Raw genomic sequence first — 20,981 nt, 5'->3', positions numbered from 1 at the left:
ACCAGAGGTCTCTTGTTCCTCCTCTGCCAAGACCCCAGCTGGCCACTAGAAGTTTTTGCTGACTAAGTAAACTTGGTCAGCTTATCTACAAAGCTGGAAGGCTGTTTCGACCAGCCTCGCCACAGTCATCTCTGAAGGAAGGACCGGCTTGGCTGAACTGCTACATTAGTCCACCAAACAATAAAGAGCCCATATAAGTCATCATTTTACCTCTGCAAAGCTCGGTTAGCAGAAGAAACTCCCCTTGCCCAGTATCAGATTCCTCTTTTCCAATCGATGCAGCAGAACAGAACTGGACAACGTTCGGGTGACCAGATAGCTTTTTCTGGAGGATTTCATCTGTTAAAGTTTCAAAGATTGCTAGATTTGGAACACATCTTTTGCAGCCAGGTTATACAATAAGGAACAGCTCGTTTCCTTGAGAGATTACAGTCCCAAATCCATTGTAATTCCCAGCTTTCTCTGGAGGCAGGGAGCGTGCGGGCAACTCTACCGCTACAGAAACATTTCCAATAATGTTTTAAGAAATAAGAAGAGGTCACACAGCACATTTATTTTTATAGTGCCTATGTGAATTGGAAAAATTAAGACAAGCCAAAATTTTAATCTGCGTGCCTTCACTTAATGTGTCAGAAAAAAATCCTGGTGCCACAAACAGAAAGAAGGGTCTTTTGTACCAAACTATGGAATTTCTGAACTACCACTGATATGATCCCTTAGACAACCTGTGACAACCAAAGACGGATATGCATAACTGTATAATTAAGGATTGCTTTACCCAAAGCGTTTCAGGTTGTCTCTAAAAGGATACCATAAAACAAACTTCTTGAATGATGGCTTTGTTCTTTTCTTCTTCATTTGATAATAATCTCTGTCAGGAAATAAAAATGTTATAGAAATGTAAAATTGTTAACAAGGCATTATGCTTTTTATGAATGGATTCCAAATATTGTTGCATTTATCCATACACAATTTGCGTCGAAAAGCGATCTGTTCATGTGTTGCTAGAGTTGCCATATCTTCTATCCATTGATCATAGAGAGACATGGCATTATCTTTCCAATAAAATAGTATCAGTCATTTTTATGACAGCATATGTTCTTTATATGAGACATTTCACAGCCCGCACGTGAATATCAGGGACAGCCTGCCTTGCCATCTTCAACATCCACTGTGAAGCACTGGTGACAAAAGGCAAGACAGCACCAGAGACCCATCACTTAAAGCAGGCATCCCCATACTGCGGCCCTCCAGATGTTTTGGCCTACAACTCCCATGATCCCTAGCTAACAGGACCAGTGGTCGGAGAAGATGGGAATTGTAGTCCAAAACATCTGGAGGGCCGAAGTTTGGGGGTGCCTGGCTTAAAGAGTTCAAATTATGTTACCATTATGAAGTCACCTGCAAGGTTAAGGGGTGATATGATAGCCATGTTCAAATATATTAAAGGATGCCATATAGAGGAGGGAGAAAGGTTGTTTTCTGCTGCTCCAGAGAAGTGGACACGGAGCACTGGATTCAAACTACAAGAAAGAAGATTCCACCTAAACATTAGGAAGAACTTCCTGACAGTGAGAGCTGTTCGGCAGTGGAATTTGTTACCAAGGAGTGTGGTGGAGTCTCCTTCTTTGGAGGTCTTTAAGCAGAGGCTTGACAGGCATATGACAAATGGTGTTTCCTACTTGGCAGGGGGTTGGACTGGATGGCCCTTGTGGTCTCTTCCAACTCTATGATTCTATGATTCTAATAGTTCCAACATTTTGGGGGGATTTTGTCGGATCACGACTCCCATCAGACACCAGCTGCATGGCCAATGGGAGTTGTGGTCCAACAATATACCAAGGGCATCCGGTTGAGGAATGTCATTTTGCATGGAAACACCTTTCAGACGTCCGCAATTCCACATGCATGTGGTTTTGCTTGTGCCCTAAAACCATGTGCAAGCTTAGTGCCTAGTGCAAATTGCCGGGAATCTTAATATTCACTTGGAAAGTTGCAGATTGTTAGGGTTAACGACCAACTGTTGAACACATGCAAGTAACCTCTATATGCACACTGTTTCAGAAGGCGAAGCTTAAGCACCCAGTGCTGTGCATACACATGAGCACACGTGGGCTGGAGGCTTCACACATTTACACCCATTTCTCTCCCTCTGGTGCAGCACCATGATGAGAAGGTCTTAGAGATCCTTCTAGAGCAGGCATCCCCAAACTGCGGCCCTCCAGATGTTTTGGCCTACAACTCCCATGATCCCTAGCTAACAGGACCAGTGGTCAGGGATGATGGGAATTGTAGTCCAAAACATCTGGAGGGCCGAAGTTTGGGGATGCCCGCCTTAGAGGAAGAAAGGCTTGCATGTTTTAAGAAATGTGACAAATACTGTATTATGTTTTCAACAAGTCTACTCTTGGGCAGAAGTATCCCAGGCAGAAGGAACACGCCTTACTGTTAACCAGTAATAGCTAACTCGTAAGTTGCTCTGACTCATTCACTAATGACAACTTTAGTCCCGGGGAGGGTGCAAGCTAAGGTTTCATGGCTTATTTATTGTTTAAGTGTCTGCATAGCATCGATGGCACTATACCCCAGAACTATCCAAATGCACACCTCAAGTATTTCATTGTTCAACGCTCTGGAAGCATCTGGTGCAAGTTTAAGGGCTTGCAATTTAAAAAGCAATAAGCAAAACGCCTGAAACAAAGGTTTAACACTGAAAGCTATTCTAGGTTGTTCTGAAACAAAAGCCAATTGGGGGGAAAAAGGGGGCACCATTAGCCTCCTGCTATTGTTTCAGATGAGTTTGCAAAACCATTCAAACCTCGACTGGCAAGACCCCAATGATTCTCTACAGCAGCAATGCACTAGAAAGGAAGGTGCCCTACAGACACACCGTGAAGCAGGAATGCCGGCATTTGGAATAGCAATAGTTTACTTCTCAGGTGCAGCAAGAAAGTATATGAACTACTAAATCGCAGCAAAGGTCAGCCACTTAGGGCGAATGATGCACTGCCCCCAAACTTCAGCTAGCCCCCACTGTCTGCCTTAATAGTTATGAACAGTCCAGCCGGTGGCAATGACTGTCTTCTTCCTCTTCCTTAGTCTCAGTGTTGCCCTTGTGTAACTTAACAAGGAGAAGGATGAGGAACAAACTAGAATTAATTGGTCCTGCCCATCACTGGCTTTGGTACCACCTACTGTTAGCCTCCTAAGGGATGAGGGTGGCGCTGTGGTCTAAACCACATAGACTAGGGCTTGCCGATCAGAAGGTTGGCGGTTTGAATCCCCGCGATGGGGTGAGCTCCCGTTGCTTGGTCCCTGATCCTGCCAACCTAGCAGTTCGAAAGCACGTCAAGTGCAAATAGATAAATAGGTACCGCTCTGACGGGAAGGTAAACGGCGTTTCCGTGCGCTACTCTGGTTCGCCAGAAGTGGCTTTGTCATAATGGCCACATGACCAGGAAGCTATCTGCGGACAAACGCCAGCTCCCTCGGCCAATAAAGCAAGATTAGCGTCGCAACCTCAGAGTCGTCTGTGACTAGACCTAATGGTTAGGGGTCCCTTTACCTTTACCTTTACTGTTAGCCTCCTACTTTACTAATTGTACAAATCATCACCATAAACATTGTCTCCATACATGTCCTTAAAAGGTAAAGGTTGCGGCACCTATCTTGCTTTACAGGCCGAGGGAGCCGGCATTTCTCCACAGATAATTTTTCCGTTTCATGTGGCCAGCATGACTAAGCCGTTTCTGGTGCAACGGAACACTGAAACCAGAGCAGCGCACCGAAATGCCGTTTACCTTCCCACTGGAGCAGTACCTATTTATCTACTTGCACTTTTTGGCGTGCTTTTGAACTGCTAGGTTGGCAGGAGCTGGGACCGACCGAAGGGGAGCTCACCCTGTCGCGGGGATTCGAACTGCCGGCCTTCTGATCGGCAAGCCCAAGAGGCTCAGTGGTTTAGACCACATGCCCTTAGAATTAAAAAAAACCACACATACAGAGAGATGCTTCCTTTCAACTAGGACATACCGTGGTACCTTGGTTCTCAAAGGCCTTGGAAGTCAAACAACTTGGAACCCAAACACTGCAAACCCGGAAGTGTTCCAGTTTGCGAACTCTTTTCGGAAGCCGAACATGCTCCGTTTTGAGTGTTATCCTTCCAATTTGAGTGTTACGTTTCCAATTTGAGTGCCACGCTTCCGTTTTGAGTGTTTCGCTGAGGTCTGTGTTTTTGCTATTTATTTTGTGTTTTTGCGGCTCTTTTTGTTTTGTTTTTGTGACTGTATGGAACCCACTTCAGCTACTGATTGATTGATTGTGTGACTGCAGTACATTGTTTATTGCTCTCATTTTATGGATCAATGGTCTCATTAGACAGTAAAACTGATGTCAAATTGCTGTTTTAGGGGTTATTTTTAATAGTCTGGAACGGATTAATCCCTATTGCATTACTTTCTATGGGAAAGCCTGCCTTGGTTTCGAAACACTTTGGTTTTGGAACGGACTTCCGGAACGGATTAAGTTTGAGAACCAAGATACCACTGTACATGGCTTCCGAATGGATTCATTATAAGCTACGGATATTTTCACGTTTGCTGCCTTACTGTTAACCATGTCAACAATGTAAAGACATGCGTTGAGTCCCAAGAAACTGAGGATATTTACCTTTAAAGCATAATCTTTGCCACTTCCAACATCCTGAGCTTCATATACAAAAGCAAAGCCACCTAAGGAGAGAGAAAAATCGAGAGATGGTGGTGAAATTTAAATGTTTCTAGTAAATTAAGGCAATCTAACACAAACACGGAGTGATCACCCAGGTGAGGAAGCAGGGTACATTGTGCCAGAAGGGGCTGGAACACGTGCAAGACAACACCTTTAATTCAAGACAAGCAATACAAACAAACAAACACACCAGCATTAAAGCTTGCATTGTTCATACCTAGGAATTGAATTAAAGAGGAACCAGCAGGAGAGTACAGATTCAGCAGGAGTACAAATTCTTTTCTATTCATTTGTTGTTTTTTGCATTTACATTCCATCTTTTTCTTTAAGGAGCTCAAGGAAGCGTATATGGTTCGCTTCCCCCCTCCTCATTTAATCCCCACAACAACCCTACAAGGTAGGCTAGGCTGAGAGGCAGTTAGCTTCATAGGCAACTGGGGATTTGAACTCTGGTCTCCCAAGGTGCTAGTCCAGGCATCCCCAAACTGCGGCCCTCCACATGCTTCGGCCTACAACTCCCACGATCCCTAGCTAACAGGACCAGTGGTCAGGGATGATGGGAATTGTAGTCCAAAACATCTGGAGGGCAGAAGTTTGGGGATGCCTTTGCTAGTACAACACTCTAACCCAGGGGTAGGCAACCTACGGCCCGGGGGCCGGATCCGGCCCAAACACCTCCTAAATCCGGCCCACGGACGGTCCGGGAATCAGCGTATTTTTACATATGTAGAATGTGTCCTTCTATTTAAAATGCATCTCTGGGTTATTTGTGGGGCATAGGAATTTGTTCAATTTTATTTTTCAAAATATATCCGGCCCACCACATGATCTGAGGGACGGTGGGCCGGCCCACGGCTGAAAAAGGTTGCCGACCCCAGCACCACACTGGATGTCAGAAAGGAAGAACAGCCTAAACGCTGCATTTCTTGTATTAACACTGCAGGATACCTCCTGAATCAAAAGATTATAAAGAGCTGAAGAAATGTCATATATTTCAAAAAATAAAGATAGAAGCTGTGGAGATAGATAGATAGATAGATAGATAGATATAACGAGAGTGAGTATGTATCTCAGAGTTTATAGACCAAGAAAGTAGGCAAATCAGAATTAATATGAATTCATTTAGGCTCATAACTGTACCAAGAGAGATATTAATTGTGGTTTATTAAGGCTGATGTTTAAGTATGCGATCCAAATTCGCTTACAGATTAGATATACAGTCATATCTCGGGTTACAGCCACTTCAGGTTGCGTCTTTTCGGGTTATGGACACGCTGAACCCGGAAGTACCAGAACGGGTTACTTCCGGGTTTCGGTGCGCGCGCATGCGCAAAAACACTAAATCATGCTTTGCGCATGCACAGAAGCATCAAATCACGACCCGCGGATGCACAAACACAGGTTGCAAACACTGTGGGTTGCGAATGCGCCTCCCACACGGATCAGGTTCGCAACCCGAGCGTCCACTGTAATATACAGTCGTACTTTGGATCTCAAACGGCTTAGCTGCCGAACATTTCGGCTCCCGAACGATTGAAACCTGGAAGTGAGTGTTGCGGTTTTCAAATGGTTTCTTTTGGAAGCCGATGGGGCTTCCGATTGGCTGCAGGAGCTTCCTGCAGACAATCAGAAGCCGCGCTTTGGTTTCCAAACGTTCTGGAAGTCGAACTGACTTCCAGAACGGATTCTGTTTGACTTCCAAGATACGACGGTACTTGTATTGCTCTGCTCTTCTTTTACACTATATGTTATAGTCTTGGAACATTTCTAACAACAACAACAACAACAACAACAACAACAACAACAACAACAACAACAACAAGAAGAAGAAGAAGAAGAAGAAGAAGAAGAAGAAGAAGAAGAAGAAGAAGAAGAAGAAGAAGAAGAAGAACACACAAGTTACTGCTGAGCCATGATTCTTTGCCCCTGCTTTGAAGCATGAATACAGTAATCAGCCAGCGGCTAAGCTGCCACATTCAGCAAGTGTGCAAGACACTCCTAGATGGTAACCAGAAAGTCCTCCTGCCTGCATCTCCCTCTTGCAATGCAGGCAATACCAGTGGAGAAGCACAATATTCTTAGGGGTGCAAAATTTCAACACCCAGTGCTGCCGCAATACAGCTGTGTGCTTCCATCACTGGGTTCCACTGACAACGGCTTCTCCATGTGAACCAGGAAGTGACCTCTCCAGACAACGGAACGGCTCTTCATTTCTTATCTCTACGGCTGGGATCTCCTGGGTGACGCAGACGCCGTTAGGCAACTGAATGTGTATGTGTACTCTGTCCGTTTCCCTCCCACCCCACTCCGCATGACCCCGGACGCTGGAAACCCACGCTATGCCACTGGGCAATACTAAACGGTCCCTGGGAATGCATACTGCAGCACACACTAGAGAGCCAAGCTTCTCTTCTAGCTAGAGCTTGATTTGTGGCACGCTTGACAAAAACCTTAAGTGGGACTATTTTACAACTGAATGCTGACAACCTGCCCTTTAAAAGCACATCACTCACTGACCTAGGAGGCTATGATTTGAGAAAGGATTCAAGAACATGATTAACTGGGCCCAGGTCTTGTAATTTGCTATCATAAGCACATGATTTGTACTCTCAGACTGTTGAGTGGGTGATTGCACAACACGAGCTCTGAACAAAAATACGTTCCCTGTTAACAGGAAACACTCCCTGGCTGAGTCATAGGTTCAACTAAGTCACAGTCAAAAGTTTATTTGCAAAATTGCATCTTATCCCTGCTTCATTTGCATCTCCAGCTGTCTCTTCCTGGAATCCTGATGTGTTTTAGGCTGGTTTATTGTGCACCAACCCCAAACACAAATAAAGGAAGCTTCAAACTCTCACAGATGGCACAGTCTTCAACTAGAATAGATTTTGTTAATTGTTTTTAGGCAATTACTGAAGATGCTGCAGTCAACCTAAACTGTGGTGGCCAATTTTTTTTAGTTTACTGTTGTCTTAACATTTGCTTAACACAGGCATGGCCAAACTTGGCCCTCCAGCTGTTTTGGGACTACAACTCCCATCATCCCTAGCTAACAGGACCAGTGGTCCGGGATGATTGGAATTGTAGTCCCAAAACAGCTGGAGGACCACGTTTGGCTATGCCTGGCTTAACACATTCTTTTAAGATTCTTTTATCTTCTATAACTTAAGATTTTTAGTAATAATAATAATTTAATAATAATAATAATAATAATTTATTATTTATACCCCGCCCATCTGGCCGGGTCTCCTCCGCCACTCTGGGCGGCTTCCAATACACATCAAAATACATTAAAATATCACAGACTAAAAACTTCCCTAAACAGGGCTGCCTTTAGGTATTTTCTAAATGTCAGGTTAGATATTTAGATATTATTTATTTTGCTTTTCTCTAGTTTCTGTCTCAGGGTCCCTCAATGTTTATTTATTCATTTTGTAGAAATGTGTGCTTCATGGTGATACCAGCCCTGGCTAGGACGAAACCCAGATATTATGTAGAATATATGTCCTCTCACGATCTATGTCCTCTGTTTGTTAAAGCTTGCTCGCAGTTTGGCTGGTGTTTCAACAGATCATGGGCAAAAACCCTACAAAAAAATTCACGGCATGAAGTCCCTAATGCCTCAGGAGCACAGGAAGTCCGGGCCTGGAAATAAATCAAAAACCTGCCACATCACAACAATAAATAACTTAAGGCTGGAAGAAGGAAGAAAGATCTGTTCTCTTGATACTTCCACTGCCTTAAGAAATATAACCGCCATACTCTGTGTGTGTATATATAAGGGGGAGTGGGGTTTTGCTAAGCATTAAATTCCCATAAATGGAATAGAAGAACTATGTTGAATTAATTGTCAAAGAAGGCTTGAATTATTAGTGAAAATGTGCGGGGGGTTATTACTGACTGAAATCTTACAAGGTCCACCTGACTTCAACTCCCCACCAACACCATTTTAGCTAAAACATGCCCTGCTTCAACCTTCTAGAAACAATAGTTCAGAGGTTGGCACAAAAGTTAAACAGGCTTTCCCTGCCCACCACGCAAAACCAGTTTGAAATCCATATCGTGATCTCAGTTTCATAATTTCTGACCTGGCAATATATCGCGAATCATGATCTGTGTTTGTGGGCTAAGCAGGGTGGGTTTATCAAATTGATTTAAATCACTAGGCAGTATGACTTGATTTAAATCATTTTTTTACAGAAAGACTCATTCTTGCTGGTATAATCTTAACATTTTCAACCAGATGAAGGTTTCATTTCTGGAATAATAAATTTTCAGAGTAGTTTTTACAGTTATATCAAAAATTGCTGATTTGATTATGCTATTAGAAATACATAGACAGATGATTATGAAATCATTGAGAGGTTTTAATAAGTTAACTGTTTATATTCGGACAACTTTTCTGCTTTACCATATTGGAAGGGGAAAAAATAATCATTTCCTTAACAACAATTTAAACAATTTATTTCACAAAAACAAAAACATTATAGCATATGTATCCATGTTTGTTAACTGATGTGGTTAAAAAAATTTTTAAAGAAACTTCAGCACACATGAAAAACATAAAACAAATCCTTTGGACTCTAATGTAACTTAAATAGATCTGTAGGAAGATTTTCTCCTCCAAAAGCATTTTATTTTACTAATCCAATTTAAATAAATAAAAAATCTGATTTTAATTTTAAAAAATCTGATTTAAATAAATAATAATCCGAATTTTTTTTGGATTTTTTTTTAATTACTGATTTTCCCCCCACCCTGGGGCTAAGCAAAAATCACAATGTGGGGAAAACCATGAAGCAAGCCAATGCCTCTACATAGTTCCATCCTTATTTCAAACATTGCGATGTTTAGCTGGTGATATAATGCAATGTTGAAAGCCAGGTATTGCTCAGCCCTACCCCCCACAATCCTGCGAGTTGAGCACTATCACCGCCTTTGTACATTTGAAGGAAGGTTGGCCAAGAGGTTGCTTTTGGACTAAAATGAGATATCTAGATGAGGAGGAACTAGGTTTCAACCAGAGAGAACATCCTCCAGAGGACGCATCACAAAACAAAGGTCCTATGACTACTAATGTGAGCATCTTACACCCACCGTCCGAAATCAACAACTTCAATCCTAAAAAAAGCTAAGCAACTTTGGTCGGCCCTCACACATGTTCACTTCATCAAATCTGGCCCTCTTTGAAAAAAGTTTGGGCACCCCTGTCCTTAGGCTGTGCCCACAATACACCTTCAAAGCACAATTTCGCCCTCAAAGAATTCTGGGCACTGGAGTTAAAGGGATGCTGGGAATTCTAACTCTGTGAGATGTAAACTACAGTTCCCAGAATTCTTTGAGGGAAAGAATGTGCTTTGAAGGGTATAGGGCTTATACAGCCTTAGTAATTTTCATAATGCTTCTGGGCTTCCTGAGCAGACAGGAGAAGAACAAACATCACCAACCAATACAGTGGTACCTCGGTTTATGAACACAATTGGTTCCGGAAATCTGTTCATAAACTGAAGCGAACTTTCCCATTGAAAGTAATGGAAAATGGATTAATCCGTTCCAGACGGGTCCGCGGAGTACTCAACCTGAAGCGTACTTAACCCGAAGCATGGGTGTAATTGGTTCTGGAAGTCTGTTCATAAACTGAAGCGTTCATAAACTGAAGCGAACTTTCCCATTGAAAGTAATGGAAAGTGAATTAATCCGTTCCAGATGGGTCCGCAGCGTTCGTAAACCGAAAATTCATAAACCGAGGTGTTCATAAACCGATGTTCCACTGTACAGTGCTTCAGCCCTCTGGCCTTGATAAAACCATGCCATTCGGCGTAAACCAGCTAAACCACAGCTTTACAAAGACGATGCCAAAACTTGCATTTAAGAGAGTGCACAAACCTGGCACAAATAGCCTCAAAAAATGTAGCTCTGTGACATTCTAACACCTACCCAAAACCGAGGAGGAGCCCGTATCACTCTCTCATACAAAGCCAGTCTGGGAATTGTACTGAACAGCCGGGGTTTTAAAGCCGTCAAATAAATACGGTAAACAAACCAGGACAGAAAGTCTATAGCAATGTTGTGCCTTAATCAGGCTAATATAACAACTCTAGATTTAAAACTAAAGAATCCAAACTACCTTTGGATTTAGTTTATATGAGGTGTTCTAGTGAGATGGTTTTCAGGTTTTATACACACATACTGTAATTTTGGCTCAAGGAGTTAAGGCAGCTTGCAGTCTGATACAGGACTAGCATAGAATCATAGAATCATAGAGTTGGAAGAGACCACAAGGGCCATCCAGTCCAACCCCCTGCCAAGCAGGAAACACCATCAAAGTATTCTTGACATATGCCTGTCAAGCCTCTGCTTAAAGACCTCCAAAGAAGGAGACTCCACCACACTCCTTGGCAGCAAATTCCACTGCCGAACAGCTCTTACTGTCAAGGAAGTTCTTCCTAATGTTTAGGTGGAATCTTCTTTCTTGTAGCTTGAATCCATTGCTCCGTGTCCGCTTCTCTGGAGCAGCAGAAAACAATCTTTCTCCCTCCTCTATATGGCATCCTTTTATATATTTGAACATGGCTATCATATCACCCCTTAACCTTCTCTTCTCCAGGCTAAACATGCCCAGCTCCCTAAGCCATTCCTCATAAGGCATCGTTTCCAGGCCTTTGACCATTTTGGTTGCCCTCCTCTGGACACGTTCCAGCTTGTCAGTATCCTTCTTGAACTGTGGTGCCCAGAACTGGACACAGTCCTCCAGGTGAGGTCTGACCAGAGCAAAATACAGTGGTACTATTACTTCCCTTGATCTAGATCAGGCACCCCCAAACTGCAGCCCTCCAGATGTTTTGGCCTACAACTCCCATGATCCCTAGCTAACAGGACCAGTGGTCAGGGATTATGGGAATTGTAGCCCAAAACATCTGGAGGGCCGAAGTTTGGGGGTGCCTGATCTAGATGCTATACTCCTATTGATGCAGCCCAGAACTGCATGGGCTTTTTTAGCTGCTACATCACACTGTTGACTCATGTCAAGTTTGTGGTCTACCAAGACTCCTAGATCCTTTTCACATGTACTGCTCTCAAGCCAGGTGTCACCCATCCTGTATTTGTGCCTTTCATTTTATTTATTTTTTATTTTTGTCCAAGGGTAGTACTTTACATTTCTCCCTGTTAAAATTCATCTTGTTTGCTTTGGCCCAGTTCTCTAATCTGTTAAAGTCATTTTGAAGTGTGATCCCACATGGGCTGCTTGTGGCCCATGGGCCTTGGGTTGCCGACCCCTGTGTTAAATTAAGGGTTTGTTCTCAAGCTAATCATGGTTTGTTTGGAGTAAAACAAACCATGCTCTCCAGTTTGGATGCAACCCCTAATTTGTTGCTCCCATTGGTTAACAGGAAGGAGTTAAAAAGCAGGGGCGATCCTGGCATTCACAGGAAACTGGAAGTGAGAATAAACTTAAGACCTTTACATAGCTATTAATGCAATGGACAGGGGCAAGAACCTAGAAAAAAATGAGTACATTTGTATGCATTTATGGTTTAGCATCCAGGCACCAAGCCAAAAACACAGAAAACTAGATTGTTGCAAGGTTACAGAAGCAAGGAAAATGTAGTCACAATAATCAATTCAACACCATTTCCATATGTAAGCTCTCTCTCTCTCTCTCTCTCTCTCAGAAGTGTTATAAAAATGAATGAGATGAAACTGTTACCCATCTTAAGACTTGAAAACAGATGTGAGAAAGAAGCTCTGTCTAGTTTAAAAGTGTCCCCTTGTGTCTAGCTAGAATCCAGAGACGTTTATGATCTGGGCATAAATTATTTCTCAGGGAACAAAACCTCTCTAAGCATCTAAATCTAAACACCCACTGTTGGCATTTCCCCCCTTGTATCAGAGAAATTATAATTTCACTCCTTGAAACACCTTAAAATAAAATGCCAAAATCCTGAGAATGAACACAGGATTATTTACTACCATGGAACTTCCAAGGCTGCTAATCATTAAGTGGGAATGTTAACCGCATGCAAGTGTCCTTCCTCTTCTCATACAAAGCCCTTAAACAATTCGTGCCAAAGGATACTGAAAGTTGTCTTGTGTTCAGAATCACTACTGTTTCATTCCATACAAAAGCTCTACAGCTTGAAGCCGGCCAATTTGACAAGACTGCAGTGAGCTTTATAATTGACTCCTCTGCTTAAGACTGTCTTGCCGCTTGGTATTTTTATACGCCCTCCATAAAAACCACCCTTGCGAATGGCTGAACAGTTTAATAGTTTTTGTTTATTTTCCATTTCACTACCTGCCACGCAAAAAGGAAAGCAGGCAGCTAAGAATCAGTTAGATCAGAAGCTACTTAAAACTACTATTGTGTATCTTCCCAGGAATTTTGGGAAGTGGGTGGGTGGGAGAATTTATTTATTTTTTCCAAAACAATACGAATTATTCTCACGGAAAAAAGAAGCTACTTGAACAGGGCTCAGAACAGCTCGGAGGTTACTTCATACATATCCTTAAATCCACTTGCTGAACAGCATTGTTTTAATGGCTTCTCCTCTGCATTTTATGCCGTCACCGCAAGACAAATTTTCTGGTCCCCCTAACATTCACGTAAACAGAGGACAGTGTTAGAAATTCATAATGTAGAAACTACATTATTCCTCACTGTTATTCAAAGGCACTTCAGATTCCAACAATTTTTTAGTATGCCAAGAAGCTTAAAACTGAAGAATGTGGAGATATAAAGAGGCTTAGGTAAAACAGTTTAAACTAATACTTCTTATTCAAGCAAGCATTCAAGTTCGGTTTAATGCAACAAGCCAACACCAATAACACTGCAATGTGGGGTCTATGCTATTTAAATTATTGTGCCAGCAACTTCCTCCCCAATGAATTATTCCAATTCCTTTCCCAAGTATCTATTGGGCTAGGATGCAGATACAGAAAGATTCATACTGCTATTGTAAAGATTCTCTATTGTAGAGAGGGCATCACAGCTCAAAGATTCTAGGGTACCGTAAAAGAAGCCATAATAGTGTACAAATTTCAAAAAGTCCCAGACATACACAAATAAAAAAAAGACACATTCTGCAGAGACTGTGGGCTTTTTGTCAAGTTTAACTGCTCCTAAATGGTTAGCGCAATCTGAATTCTCTACTTCATATAATGCTAGAATTTTTTAAAAAAGAAAGTTGTGAATATTTGTTGATCCTAAAATCTATTTTACACAACTCGTAACTAGCTTGTGGAAATTATACCCACAATATTTGCTAACTACCATTAGCATAGAATTAAATTTTCAAAAAAAAAAAAGTTTAAAAAATTATACAAATTCACAAAGACAAGCCTTTGACAGACATATCCACCATGACTGTTAATTGGAGGCTATAGGATGAGAAATGTGTAGCTCTGGACATTAGAGGCAGTTTAAAAAAAGCAACAGTGGATAGCAATTGCCCCATTTGTGAGCTTTCCAAAAGCATCTGGCTGCATACCACTGCAAACTTGATGCTTCAACGGACTTTGACAGGCAGAAAAGGAGGATTCTCCAGCACTTGCTAACAAACCAAAGATTCCAGAGAGCATATTAAGGTCTAGATTTCTATGGCACACTGGCTTGCTATTGTAATCCACTTTGCTGTGTCTCCCATTGTAGTTCCTTGACATCTTATACATCACCGGAAGGATGAAATTCACTATCATTTAGGCATACTTCACTAATTGCTGTGTTCCTGACACACCTTACTGTCCGAGTCACATCCTTTTGCAGCCTGGCCCACTAGGGCATTTGCATATCAAGAATCAATTCCCTCCTCCTGAACAGCGCCTTAAAAAATTCTCTACCAGTCAACTTCCTGCCTTTTCTCTTTTAAGATTGGAAAAATATCCACTTGCAATGTAAACACCAGGTACTTGGTAAAGCTTCAGGATTTCTGAGATAAGGTGCAACAAAAGTTCTTAGAACTTTGAAAAATTACTAGATTCTCACAGCAGCAGTCAGATCTAAGTTTCTAAGAGTATAACCAGGTTAACAACTCATCTGTGTATATGGGGAGTGTTACAACACTTTAATAATAATATATTTTCTCCAAAGAATCTTGGGAATTTGTGATGGAAATGCTTGAAGGAGGACTCAAAGAAGAGATATGTTTAAAGTTAAAGTAGGGAAAACTTTTGGTCCTATGATCTTCAGATGAAGAATGGAATAATAATAATAATAATAATAATAATAATAATAATAATAATAATAGTGTCAACAAAGAATGGAATAATAATAATAATAATAATAATAATAATAATAATAATAATAATAGTGTCAACAAACTCCTATCAGTCCCAGACAACATGGCCAATGGTCAGGAATGGTGGGAGTTGAGATTTGTAGTTCAGGAACATCTGAAAAGCCACAGGTCTCCAACCTCTGTTGTAGCCTTTGCTTCCTACTCAGTTCAATGCCCTTTCCTACCAATTTCCTCCTCTAAATTTTTGTCCAGAGCTTTCCAAGACTTAGTGGAAGGCAATTACAGCTACATGAAAGAATCAACATTTCATAAAGGGACCCCTGACCATTAGGTCCAGTTGTGACCGACTCTGGGGTTGCGGCGCTCATCTCATGTTATTGGCCGAGGGAGCTGGCGTACAGCTTCCAGGTCATGTGGCCAGTATGACAAAGACGCTTCTGGCGAACCAGAGCAGCACACGGAAATGCCGTTTACCTTCCCGCTGAAATGCCGTTTACCTTCCCGCTGAAATGCCGTTTACCTTCCCACTGAAAGCACTTTGACGTGCTTTCAAACTGCTAGGTTGGCAGGAGCTGGGACCGAAGAACGGGAGCTCACCCCGTCGCGGGGATTCGAATCGCCAACCTTCTGATCGGCAAGCCCTAGGCTCTGTGGTTAAACCCACAGCGCTACCCGCATCCTCTAAAAGATCTGGAGATGGAAAGCGGCAATGACTTTTCAGAAGTCATCAGTAAGATAGCTAGTCAAACAGCTTGACACAAATTGCCAGTCAGAGACATAGCAGACCACAGACGCTTCTCAGGAACCCCAACACATTGGTATCAGTGAACCCACATAGCCTGAGGGAATGTTTTAAAACACCACCCTGTCCACAATGCAGATGTATCTAGAGACAAATGAACACAAGCACCCTTCTCGCTCCTGATTCCTCTCCTTTCTGTGACAGTATTCATTGTGGTTAAATAGTTACATCTGCCTCAACCTTACCAATGGTTAACTAACATTAACCAGCATTCCATGGTGAGCACAGTTTGAAGGTGGTTTGCAAACCCTGGTTAATGAGAACCATGGCTAAGAGGGAATCTGGCCATGGTTGTCGTGGAGAAAGTGGAGAGGCGGAATCTGAAAACATAAGAGCAGCCTGGGAAGTAAAGAGACAAAACCTGTGGCTAGCTCAAAAGTTGGAGACATATGCGCTGTGCCTAACTGAAGTTTCCAAAATGGAACCCAATGATAACTACCACAGCAACTCACCATAAAGTTAGCAGGGGTGAGACATTTTTATATTCTCCATCGCCGATTTTTAAAATGTCACCCTTTTATAAAACGGGCAAGCCCCTATTTCCAAGGAATATTTTAACATATGTTATCCCCAGGGAAATTTGCCTGGCGCCTTCATTATACATCTTTAGGCACCAGGCAAAAAGGTTCCTTTTGGTTGATCCGATTTACATCTTATGCCCTTTTAAAATGTGTTTTGTTTTTTTGTGGGGCTATTGGGCTGCTGTTTTGTTTTTATTAAGTATTTTGTGGTTTTATGTCTTGATTTTATTCTGTGAACTGCCCTGAGACCCCTGGGTATAGAGCGGTATATAAATTCAATTAACAACAACAAACAAACAACCAGCAACAACAACATATCAAACCAGAAACAACTCATAGTTCTAGTTACAGGTAGGTAGCTGTGTTGGTCTGAGTCGAAGCAAAAAAAAAAATTGCATGCACACGAAAACTCATACCAAAATAAAAACTTAGTTGATCTTTAAGGTGCTACTGAAGGAATTTTTTTATTTTGCAGAGACAACTCAGTTGGAGTGCTAGCTCTTGCATGAATTACAGAAGTTTGTGGAGGGATTTTTTTTAAAAAAAACCCACTCCATTATTTTGCATTCTACTTTTTAAAGATTTCCTAACTGCAATGTTAAGAGGATCGTGTCGGCTACTTCTCTAAATAAGCCATTTTCCAAATGGCAAGCATGGTTATTCCTCTGGCTGCGAAACAGCTCTGCCAGGAGAAGTAATGTCTTTCAATCTTCTTATCTTGTCACGTCACATCTGGAAGAGTGACACTGACAAGCCGACACTCACACCCAACCTTTATGCTCATGACTCACCAGTATTTCGATAACTTTAGCACGGCTCTACACCTGACACACAACAAAATCATAGAATCCTGGGCGTTTTCACTTTATTCCGCGGGTAGAGGAATCTAAATACACAGGTGAAGCTTCCTACATTCAATAAATTATTATATCAGAGATAGAGCTACCATAAACCTCTCTCCCTCGTGTGCTAGCTTATCAGATGCAAGCAGTTTCTATGTGGGAGATCATTCAAACAGCCTGTCAAAAAACTAAGACAGACCGAAACACTGCAAGAAATGTGGTGCTGCACCAGCCATACCGTATTTTGCATTCAATCCTTTATTAAAGAAAATCAGTGAGCTCTCAGCTAACCCGGTTCCTCCCCACAGTAACACCCTTCTTTTTCACTTATAGAAAGGGTGGTAACTGCCCACTTTTACAATGAATAAGCTGTATTATAGGATGATAGTACCATTTCACTCCATTGTCTATTTTTCACTCATCTACCTGCCACCCAACCTGTTGCACGTGCTCAGACATATCTGCATAATTGCCTACAATCCCTAAAGTGATGCTATTGTTAAATGCAGACTTTACCTGCTGTACAAAATACAAAGAGAACTGTGCAAAGTGGCATGATTCCCAACACATTCCCCCAAAAATGCTTTATCACAGGGAAAGCGTCTACACTGCTTAATGCAAGGTGATCCTGAAATAACATTTTTGCATTTGCTTTGGGTGCCACAACACAACACTTTGTTCCAAGCCGTTTTTTATTAAGAAATTTAGGCATTTCCTTCCATTATAAAAAGAGTTTTCTAAACACCCTGGGAATCGCACTAACTTGTGCAGCGATCTTGTGTGACTGATGCCTTTTGCGAAACCGAGTCTGTGTTTTTGTGTCTTTATCTCTTACAATCTGAAAAGAAGTTATGAATGAAACAGTAAACGAACATTTTATCATAATTTGGGTGGAAATCGGAGCAAGTAAACAGGTAATCCCCAGGGTGCCATCTGTCTGTTCTTGTTCCAAGGGGCATATACACAGCTCTGGTGGGGCAATCAGCCAAGCATATGGAACTTCAATAAAAAACCTGCATGAATTGAAAGGGCATCCACAAGCTACACCCAACACACACCTGTGGCTTTGCACTGTAAGATCTTGTCTTGGGCCCAGTCTTATTCAACGTATTTATAAACGACTTGGATGATGGACTTGAGGGCATCATGATCAAGTTTGCAGATGACACCAAATTGGGAGGGGTGGCTAATACCCCAGAGGATAGGATCACACTTCAAAATGACCTTAACAGATTAGACAACTGGGCCAAAGCAAACAAGATGAATTTTAACAGGGAGAAATGTAAAGTACTACACTTGGGCAAAAAAAAAAAAATGAAAGGCACAAATACAGGATGGGTGACACCTGGCTTGACAGCAGTACATGTGAAAAGGATCTAGGAGTCTTGACATGAGTCTTGACATGAGTCAACAGTGTGATGCAGCAGCTAAAAAAGCCAATGCAATTCTGGGCTGCATCAATAGGAGTATAGCATCTAGATCAAGGGAAGTAATAGTACCACTGTATTCTGCTCTGGTCAGACCTCACCTGGAGGACTGTGTCCAGTTCTGGGCACCACAGTTCAAGAAGGGTACTGACAAGCTGGAACGTGTCCAGAGGAGGGCAACCAAAATGGTCAAAGGCCTAGAAACGATGCCTTATGAGGAATGGCTTAGGGAGCTGGGCATGTTTAGCCTGGAGAAGAGAAGGTTAAGGGGTGATATGACAGCCATGTTCAAATATATTAAAGGATGCCATATAGAGGAGGGAGAAAGGTTGTTTTCTGCTGTTCCAGAGAAGTGGACACGGAGCAATGGATTCAAACTACAAGAAAGAAGACTCCACCTAAACATTAGGAAGAACTTCCTGACAGTAAGAGCTGTTCGACAGTGGAATTTGCTGCCAAGGAGTGTAGTGGAATCTCCTTCTTTGGAGGTCTTTAGCAGAGGCTTGACAGCCATGTGTCAGGAATGCTTTGATGATGTTTCCTGCTTGGCAGGGGGTTGGACTGGATGGCCCTTGTGGTCTCTTCCAACTCTATGATTCTATGATTCTACCGTATGATTCTATGAGTAGTGGAGGGAGAGACTGTTCACCATTATGAATCTTCACATCAATGAATCCCTCATACACTTCCAGATAACCCCTGAGTTCCCTGGAACAGAAATCTAAAAGCCACTGAATCATGAAACTGACATTTCCCATTTATGTTTGTTTCTGTAGTAAAGCCTGGTTTCTCAGGACAGGACTAAAGCTTCTAATAGAATTGCTATGCAACTTTTCCAAGAAAAGCAAAAGAAAAGGGAAAAGGGACCCAAAAGCTGGACAAATACCTACAAAAAAAAGTCTAAAATATTCTAAAGGCGCATGTCTTAACATATGACTATCATGTGAACTAGCCTGACTGCAGTATAAAGGCACGCTTTCCTTTCTGTGAATCATAAAGGCATATACAGTTATGTCTTTAAATATACATTAGAAGGGCATCTCAGTTTTTAGTGTCCTAGTTAAAAATCAAAGGCAAGAGATCAAGAACTTCAATGTCAGATTAGAAATCTGACACCACTCTTTATTTGTTCACTTCTGCTTTAGTCCAGTCTAATTCGGAGCGGGAAACATACCTATTATCAACAAAAGCAAAACTGACTTTCAAAACTGCAAACTGCCAAACTTATGAAACATAAATCACCCCCAGCAGAGTGAGAGATAGTCACATGAATGAACCGTCTTCTACAGGCACTGCAGATGTGTGTTCAAAAGCACTTCTGGAGGCATATCCCTGACTGCACTGGAATGCTCACTGGATCCTTGTTGAACAGGTTTGATATATTTTGACACAAATGAGAATGAGAACCTGCATCTAGTCACATGTAGCTAGAGAGACCCCATGTTGCCTATGCCTACAACTCGACCAGGAGCAATGCTTCTGCTGTGCGAAGGCCACAATATATGGTTTGCGCCATAATGCTTGCAAAGTGGCACCAGCCGTCTTCAACATCATTAATAGTTAACTGATATTTCTCCTGCTTAACCGTCCGAGACACTTGGCTCAGTTCACTTTTACAGGGCTGTCTTCACAAATCTATGCCCAAACGCACAAGCAGGCAACCTGACCAGCAGCGCAGATTACGCCATAGAGTTTACCCAGATATTTAAAGCTTGCTCCAACCACATATTATCCTTTGCCGGGTTGTTCTGTTCAAGCTGGCAGAAAGGTAACAGTACAGGTTCTCTTCCAGGTATAATGGAGGTGAGGATCACCTTTGCCATTTTTTATTTTTTATTTGCAAAAAAGCAGCGGGAGAGGACAGGAGGAAAGAGGCAGATGTGTCACAAATGGGAAGAAAGAGCAGAGAGTTTCTGGAAAACTTAATAAAAAAAAAGAAGCATTCGTGAACCAGGGAAAGATGCCAACCTTCCTTGCGTACTTTTTAGTAGAGGGTAACCACTGCCATATTTAAGTAGCGAGAGCCAAGCCTTTAAAATGCAAAATTATAACTTCAAAACTGGCAGAACATGGCACGGCAGGTAGAAGAGTTGTATCATGAGTCACTTATGATGTCACAGTCATCCAGAAGGAAATTGCAATGCAAACATGCTGCACAGCATTCGCTATCAAAACCAACATGCTTGTGGGAAGAAACAAAACACCCAGTTTTTCCCAACATTAATAAAAGCACTTCGGGAAACTATGACAACTCTGCAACCTAACCACTACCTCCAGGTAAGAAGTCCACAGCTAACCAACTTGTATATACATTTACACAGGGACAAACACAAAACTGAGTTAATTATTCAGGAGACCTCTGATTCAGAGAGAGCTAGGTTCACAGTTGCTACTACCAAATGCTGAAACAGAAACAGCAATCCTAC

The 20,981-nt window shown here is 42.0% G+C and overlaps 1 protein-coding gene across 4 annotated transcripts in view; it reads right to left on the bottom strand.

The window, feature by feature from the left end:
* Positions 1-20,981, bottom strand: part of GAK (cyclin G associated kinase) — a 77,858-nt gene that overhangs the window by 54,353 nt on the left and 2,524 nt on the right. For 3 of the 4 annotated variants that reach the window (XM_035097131.3, XM_088658758.1, XM_088658759.1), the window contains 3 exons: positions 4,669-4,730; positions 812-871; positions 211-325 (listed from right to left, as the gene is read on the bottom strand). In XM_035097131.3, the coding sequence (XP_034953022.1) occupies positions 211-325; positions 812-871; positions 4,669-4,730 (237 nt within the window). The other variant, XM_088658760.1, reaches the window with a different exon arrangement.

Source organism: Zootoca vivipara, chromosome 15 (genome assembly GCF_965207765.1).
Source record: "Zootoca vivipara chromosome 15, rZooViv2.hap1.1, whole genome shotgun sequence".
Lineage (NCBI taxonomy): Eukaryota > Metazoa > Chordata > Lepidosauria > Squamata > Lacertidae > Zootoca > Zootoca vivipara.
This window is presented reverse-complemented; position numbering and strand designations above follow the sequence as displayed.